The 8,530-nt window shown below is 34.8% G+C and overlaps 2 protein-coding genes across 2 annotated transcripts; one reads left to right on the top strand and one right to left on the bottom strand.

Moving 5' to 3' along the window:
• The first annotated feature begins 4,204 nt into the window (after positions 1–4,204).
• LOC129760204 (uncharacterized) lies at positions 4,205–5,143 on the top strand. Its single transcript, XM_055757805.1, has 3 exons — positions 4,205–4,295; positions 4,376–4,774; positions 4,849–5,143. The coding sequence occupies exons 1-3, from the start codon at positions 4,272–4,274 to the stop codon at positions 5,008–5,010; spliced, it is 585 nt and encodes a 194-aa protein (XP_055613780.1). The 5' UTR covers positions 4,205–4,271; the 3' UTR covers positions 5,011–5,143.
• A 1-nt stretch (position 5,144) lies between these two features.
• Positions 5,145–6,409, bottom strand: LOC129760205 (uncharacterized). Its single transcript, XM_055757806.1, has 4 exons — positions 6,274–6,409; positions 6,062–6,202; positions 5,453–5,617; positions 5,145–5,389 (listed from the first exon to the last, which is right to left on the bottom strand). The coding sequence occupies exons 1-4, from the start codon at positions 6,407–6,409 to the stop codon at positions 5,145–5,147; spliced, it is 687 nt and encodes a 228-aa protein (XP_055613781.1).
• Between the last annotated feature and the right edge of the window lie 2,121 nt (positions 6,410–8,530).

The following is an 8,530-nucleotide window of genomic DNA, read 5'->3' as shown; positions in this document are numbered from 1 at the left end:
ACGCCTAAGGGCGAGCAGCAGTTAAAGGCAAACTGGCTTTCTGCGGCGAAGAAGGTGGACCAGGTGGCTGTACAAAATCTGATGGCAGGGGTTAAGCGTAAGGCCCGGCAATTCGGATTTGGAAAAGCGGAAGCCTAACTGAATATTTTTCCTGAATTTTATACTAATTGAACTTGAAAAAGAAATTTAATTTGATTTTTTAAATAAACGATTTCACCGATTTACACGCGTTTTCCCTAGACCAAATTTTGACTTTATCACCCTATATTGCGTCTTTTGCCGTAACCTTAAATAGATTCTACATTTTCGCCTAATCCAACGAATGAGTCGTACAAAACCTTTAGGTAGGTATACACATTTTCAGAATACTTTCCTAAATTGTATTGTTAATACGATACCTAAAGCATATTAGACAATCTAATGGGAAAGAAAAACAATATTATACCAAGATGAGCTATATTATTATTTTTTTTATAAAGATGAGCTATGTTATAACACTCGTATTATTTATATTGTCGCTGAATTCCCAAAACGGAGTTTTCGTTAATATCAGCGCAAGCGACATTCACTGACGACATTGCATGTTGACCAGACATCTACCAAATGTTTAACAAGTGTCGCACAATTACATGGATGACATTTTTCATCATTGCTGGTTGGCAAGATTGCGACCATCAGCGCGAAAACTTTGGATTTCAACTGCATTGACAACAAATATCTCAAACGAAAGAAAATTAAATCTAGACGATCAAAGCCAAAATATTTCATTTGAAAATATACCCATAACAAGATTATTTCTCATTGAGAAAGCATAGTTTGACATTAAAATAAGTTTGATATCGAGAAGAACAAAACTCACAAAATTTTAATCGATTAAAATACAAATGCTTCGCAGATAATTTGTAGTGTATTGTCATCAACATGCAATATGGTTCCCCTACCCGATCAGGAGCGAAAAACAAAATTATATCACGATGAGATATTTTGATATTCATATGTTTTCCATCAAAATCAGTTGTAATTCAGTACCCGTAGGATGGTAAAACATTTAAATTTATATCAAAAAATCTATACCGGCATAGCCTAACTATATTAAATTTTGATATTCTTAGGCGGCATCCATAAATTACGTAACGCAAAAAAATGCACTTTTTTGACCCCCCCCCCGTATGTCACAAATCGTAACGCTTCGAAGTACCCCCCTATGAAAATTACGTAACGCTGATAATTCCCCCCCCCCTCCATCTTCTGATGTTTTTAAATACTGATAATCGAAGATAAAAAAAATTAACATATATTTTTTAGCGTTCTCAAAACGGAATTACTATCCATCAAAATCTCTTCTTTCTACTCATTGATGATAACTCTCTGATAAAATAAATTGAATGTCTTATTACGAGTTGATCTGTGTTTGTTCAGTGATGATCTACCTTGATTACTTTATTTTGTTTAGGGAGCATAACTTGTTTTGCACAATATACTTCACTTAGTAATATTCGTCCGAATAATTAAAATTATTTTTTTTAAATCAATTGAGAAACAATAGTAAAATTTCCGTTTTAAGGTTGAATTGAGTTCTTGGGGGTAAATGTACCTAATATTCGGTTTTCTAACGGTTATTTCAACGATATTCAATACACATTTTAAGGAGTCCATCTCAGAATATTTGAAGACGAAAGCTTAAAATCCAGTTTCAATCATGTCGAAGATTACAAATTTTAAGCTGATTTTGGTTTGTTTATCATTCTGCAAAAATTGTGTGACATCAAAATAGCTGCGATACTGAAATTTTTAAGGAAAAAATCGTTACGTAACGATGAGCACACCTCCCCCCCTCCCCTTTGTCACTATTCGTAACGCTCGAGCATACTCCCTCCCCCCCTAGGAGCGTTACGTAATTTATGGATGGCCCCTTATAGCAAGATTATATCTCATTTAGATAGTAGGGGAGAGTGGGGATACTTGATCCCCTTTTCTTTTTTTCACCATATCTTTCTGGAAAAATTTAACAACTCGCCGTCTTTGACATTTTCTGACAGCTTGTAACTTCAAGTTTCTATGCTCCAAAAATTAGATCGATACTTGAACACGTTGATGAACAAGAAGCATTTTCGTGGAGGTACAAAAATTGCGATTTCTCTGAAGTTAGGGGAGACTTGATCCCCCCTGTTGAAGGAGACTTGATCTTTTATTCAGAAAGCCCTAATCCTTGTATACAAATCAAACAAAACCCCAAGATAGAATGTTAATTGACTATTTTGGTCATGTTTGTTCTCATTTCACAATTTATAGCAGACATAAGAAGAAAATTCTATAACTTTATCTCAACGCTAATAACATTGCATACTTAAAGGCGCTATTTTTTATAATTAGGCGAAAATTAATTATTTTTGCTCTTTTCTTCAGACAATTGTTTGATAAATATTTGTTTTTGGATAAATATTAGTAATTTCGTAATCACCAATCATAACGATCGAATCAGAAGAAGAATATGCCGTTTGGAAGGGGGATCAATTGTACCCAACTCTAGGGGATCAATTGTACCCATAATTAACATTTTAGAAAACTTTTTCTGAAAAAAGTTGAGAGTTTTCCATTGCTTTGAAAATATGGCATTATGAAGTTCATTTTACGCTCGAACGATTGATACATTGGAACAAATATTTTTTTCATAATTTTCCCATGTAAGGAACATTTTGAAGTGATGAAAAAAGATCTTCAAGTTACATTTTGTGAAATTTTTCAAACAAAGTTCAATTACTCAAACAATTATTTTGTTAAAAAAAATTCAACTACAACTATTGTTATTTTGCTCATTTTGGCACATTTTTCCAGAACATTTGATCTTTGTAAGACATTCCAGTTTCGAGATATAGCTAAGGAATCAAGTATCCCCAGGGATCAAGTATCCTCATTCTCCCCTATAGTTTGAAATCGAGCGAAACAAAACCTAACATAAATAGAAGTCTTCCAGATAAGAATACTTCGAGAATAATTTCTAGCGAAATATCCAAAATTCGTAATATTCGATTAACGCAAGCTCCATTTAATGTTCAATTTCATGAATCTGGTGAAGGAAACTAATTGAAGTTTGGTTAGGACCGTTGACTTCGATATCCGTGTTTCATAAAAAGTTTTATGCATATCAAAATAAGAAATTTTATTTTTCAACAATCTAAAATAATTCCTATGTCGTTGAAAAAGAGTCATTCACATTCAGGTATGTCATTCAAAATAGGTTATAAGCCCGGTTGAAGAAACTTCAATTCAAAAACTTTCGATTTCAAAATTAGAACTGGATAAAATATAAATATTTCGTCGAAATATGTATTCCGAGCGATTTTATATACCGTAAAACGGGGCATCGTGCAACAGCAGGGTTTGATGCAACATTTGTATGCCACAACACTTATTCAATATTTATTTTTAAATAATGTAATAAAGTTATCATTCAATTATAACAAAATGATGATGACACGGTTTCTCACATCGTGAGATGGGTTTTAAAGTTTTAGATTGTAATAGAAAATTTAAAAAAAAAAAGTACAAAAGATGTACACATATTTACCCTTTTCGATGCCGTAAAAAACTTAACCCAGTATGACGGATTAATGATATCACCTACACACTTTATTTTGCTTTTATTATTTCATACCAAAACTGTTGGTGTAAAAATATTTTTCTGACAATCACCAAATCGTCATTTTAGATCGATCTTTTGGAGAAGCTTGTAATGGCAATCTTCTATAAAGTCTAAATTATTTAAAATTCTTTTTCATTTATACATCTATTTATTTTCGAAATAAATACTATATATACTTTCTATTTGAATTACGCTTGCTCACTCCATCAAGTTGACTTTTGTAGAAGCTCAGATAGTAAGAACCCTGGCTAATGATTTGGAAAAAGCTATATTTCACGAACCTTTCTTTTTAAGATATTTTATTTATCATTAAGAAATATCCAAAAATAATTTTATAATCGTTTCAAAACTATAAACCGATCTAAGAAATTATACAACAATTGAGCTTTTAAAGATACTCATTATCATTTGAAAGCTACAGCAAAGCTTGTGGATAAAGTTTCGGAATGGTGGGGAACATTCATTCATCGTACTAAAGCTTCTGTTTCATTCATTCCCCGATGAATGTCCCGTGACCTTCCGCCAATGCTTTGCTCTAGCTTTCAAACCAACTGCATTCAGTAGCTTAAACAAGCTGGTTGTGTAAAGAAGTGGTTTTTTCTGAAAAGTGATTTTTGATCCGTTCAACATGCAACGATTGGAAGGGATAGCCGTAAGTGTGCTCTTATATGCTTAGACTGATGTAATCGTACCTGTGTTTTAGCGCATTATAATCGAAAGGTCAATTCTTAGATATTGGTGGTACTGGTAAGTTCTGTGGGATATTGTGATGTATCCCATCTTCTCGGAGGACATGTCATAGTCGAAGAAGAGATTACCACGCTTCCGCCTCCACCAAAGCCATACGCATTCAGCTATGCTGCTGGTCGTCGACCTGGCCACATTGATCGTACCCACAGCGAAGTTTCGGATGGAAGTGGTGTGGTTAAGGGATCATTTTCCTACGTCGATCCAAGGAATCAAGTGCGGACCGTTGAGTACGTCGCAGATGCTCATGGATTCTATCCACAGTTGAGTCACATACCGAAATCCCCTCAGCAAACCGAAGCTGTCCAGAAAGCAGCCGATAGACATATGGCTTTGTACGCCAAAATAGCTGCCGAACGAGCCAATCCTCATCAACCTGTTATTGTGAGTGCTGAAGCTAGTTAGTGACTCATGTTTGGCTGTTCTAACTTTCTGCAAATTATTATTTTTATCTCCAGGAAGCATCTCTACCTCGAGATACGGTAGCTGTGTCCAAGGCCAAAGACAGGCATTTTACGCTGTACGAAAAAATAGCTCAAGAACACGCTAGGATTGCGGCAGAACGTGAAGCAGAACGACTCGCCTTCGAGGCAACGTCCGAAGTAAACGATCTGCACTAAACTAACCGGCTTACATGTGAAACTGGAAACTCGTCTAAGGGATCAATGCAATGATTGGACTTTCAATTAGAAAACGATTCGTACTGTATATACAAACGAACTTAATACATATTTTTATTGTTTTCGAACTGAACTTAAACTTTTCTTTTTCGCCCGTTCACAAGATTTCGGAACCAAATGTTAAAAATGTTAGGTTGACCATTTTGGCCGTTCCCTGGGGTCAAATAATCGCTGTAATAGTCATAATCAGTTTCGCCGTCCTCATAATACACATATTCATATTCGACCCTTCGATTGCCTCCGCCCATTAGGGTACCGCCAGCCTGGCCTCGCATTCCCGGACGCCGAACTCCCCCATAGTCGATAATGGGAATTTGCTCTGCAATCAATGCAGAACACAATCAGAAATTAAGTTACAAATGTAATACGATCAAAAACTTACGTTGCTGAGTGTACCAATATCTGATCGGTTCTACGGTTCTCATTCCATTATAGCTGAAGGCATTGTTGTTCACAACACTAGCCACCCTCCTTTTGCCAGTTAGCATGTCACTATAGCCGTACATATCCGCAATTATGTTGACCACCACGTCAGATTGCTGACCCCCTAAAAGAAAAAGAAAAAAAAATAAAGCGATTTCAGTGCAACCTAAGGACCAAACGATTTTTTTTCATCTCAATAACGAATTCTATAATAGTGTTAAAAATCAAATCAATATTAATATTCTAAACATATTTTTCAAGATTGTTGCATAAATTCAGGCGATTTTCACAAATCATGAGAACATTTAAAACGGGAACAGCTTGAACTTAAAACGCCTTCAATTAGGCAATCTTATTGCAGAACTTGGTACTTTGATGCTCTTTCTGAACACTTGAATATTTAACAACGTTAAAAAAATAGCCATATCAAAATGTGCCAGCATAATCCGTTTTAATCCTATCTTTTCATGTTTATTTGTTTGTTTGTTTAAAAAAAAGAACTTACAACAAATGAGTTTGAAAAATATGTGTCAAGGATTAATTTACTAACAAATCTATTGTTACTTACAAAGATTGGAACATGACCTGATCGTGCAGGGCTGTTGCCTTATCTGTTGACCATTTCTGACCGGAGCAGCCGTTCGCCTCACTATGCGAGTAGTGGGAGTTGCTTTCGTCGTAGTTCTGGTGGTTGTTCTGGTCGTTGTTACTAAGAAAATTTTCATATAAATTTACTTTTTCATTTTTTTTTGTCGACACAAATGGTTTATTGAGTCGTACCTGTACTCATGATCGGAGAAACTTCATCTTCATAATAATACTCATATTCGTATTCCTGTCCACTAATTATTGTCACAGAAAACGACGTCACTACCAAAAATATCCAACTAATCCAGATGGGATTTTGATATTTCATTATCACTGATCGCTTAACTTTGAAACACTAAAACTGTGGACGAATATCATTGCCTTTAAATTCGTTTCAATCTCACGATGTTTGCAATTCAATTATTCCCATCAAGGCTACATCAATTTGAGGCTAACGAGTTTTAATTTTGCAAATATGCGATCGCACTCAAATATCTGGGAACTTTTCAACTCTCCAATTAATTTGTAATTTGTGAGTATTTCCTGAAAGTGTCCCAAAAATTTACATTTACTCAAATTGTCAAATTTATACCATTTCCAAACAACAGCTCAATTAATAAAGATCAGTTTCCCTATCAGGCTCGGATGCACAATAAGTATCAAAAAATATTTATAGATGAGTACTACGTCAGGACCCCCAACAAAATCAAATATGTCGTGGCTTGAAGTACTAATTAACAGGTCCTCGTGTATCCGAGAGAATTTGCTTTAACCCTCATCCGCATTAGGGTGTCATTTTGACACCATTGCAAGTTTGAAGGCTTGTAACTTTTTTCAGAAGCTTCAAAATACAAAAATTTCTTCGGGGACCCTAAATGAATTCAAAAGTTCTTCAATATTGCATCTTTACTTTTTTATGGACGAACCCTGGAAGCCTGGACAAAAAAACTCCCTTTTCCGACTTTTGGTGTCATTTTGACACCACAAAAGTAAAATCTATTTAAGTCGTTTGAATTATTATGAACTTCAAATAAAACTTATATCAATAGAAACCTTGTAATGTCAGTATAATATGTTTAGCACATTATATACAGCTAAAGTTACAAGTTTTCTCATTATTCAGCATGAAAGAAAAAAAATCCGAAAAAACATGCCTCACGAAAACTGCTGTAGTTCATATGTTCCAGGTCCAAAAAATATTTGCCTTATGTATATGAAAGCTGAAGTTAATGCCTACATCATGAAGACAAGAAATATTTTTTAAATTTTTTTTTAATGAAATGGTCACAAAAAGTTCTAAAAAGTGGTCTTAAAAACCTACTTTTCATTCGATCGCTAGTAAATACTGTTTGAGCGATGGTAGAGTTTTGAAAAAAATATGACAACATTATTAAAATTCTAACATTTTGCTGTCTTTAGATTTTTGATGCAACAAAAATTGAATTTACTGGAATTTTTCAAAGTTCACTACTTTGCGCAAATTTTTTACAAATTGAAATTTCATCTGTTTTTGTGGTCCACCGTCAGGTTGTACCCGGATTTTCAGTGCTTTTACTTTGTTTGGACCAATCAAAAGTATATTCATAGGAAAGCTAATTTAATCTTCATTCTAGTGAGGTGCAACAACTTACGCTGTGAGATTTCACAAAAATATGAAAATTATAAACGTAAAATCATTCCTGAATTTCTAGAACTACAAGCAGCGCGTCCAGCAAAACGTGTTTGTTTGCTCTCCGAGTAGGTACGGTGGGTGGTGATTTGGGCAGAGAGCGAAGCCGACAGACGAAATAACGATGCGTGTCGTGCATTTCTTGGTCTGTTTGGCTTGTTTTTTCGGATTTTTTTCTTTCATGCTGAATAACGAGAAAACTTGTAACTTAAGCTGTATATAATGTTCTAAACATATTTTACTGACATTACAAGGTTTCTTTTGATGTAAGTTTTGTTCAAATCGGTCTAACACGCCAAAAGTTATAACGATTTGAGCTTGTGGTGTCAAATTGACATCACAAGTGCTGATTGGGGTAATGAAATCTAATGCGGATGAGGGTTAAGTTAGTGATGATGAACATTTGTTTGAACATTTTTCACATTGCATAAACACAGGGGCTATGTCACTTGACTTTCAATTCTTTAGGTTTTAGGGATATAACCGAAAAATAGTAGATTTTAACATTTTAAATCAATTTTTCCTCTGAAGTTTAGCCGTACCCTAGGCTGTAATGGGTCACGGCGACGGCGTGTATTACTGTGTTTATGGAAGTTGAAGGTTTGGAAACAGACTCTAAACTAACATAAACCTGAGAGGGCGGTTGCACGTAGCCTTATTCGATATGAGATCATAGAAAATAAATTAAAAGGTGATTGAATATCGTATACTTTTTCTTTGATGATCCATGTTGATAAGGTGAATGGGAGTTGAAACACTTGCCCTCCCTTCCGTTGGACA

This window comes from Uranotaenia lowii, unplaced genomic scaffold (assembly GCF_029784155.1).
Source record: "Uranotaenia lowii strain MFRU-FL unplaced genomic scaffold, ASM2978415v1 HiC_scaffold_506, whole genome shotgun sequence".
NCBI classification, from domain to species: Eukaryota; Metazoa; Arthropoda; class Insecta; order Diptera; family Culicidae; genus Uranotaenia; species Uranotaenia lowii.
This window is presented reverse-complemented; position numbering and strand designations above follow the sequence as displayed.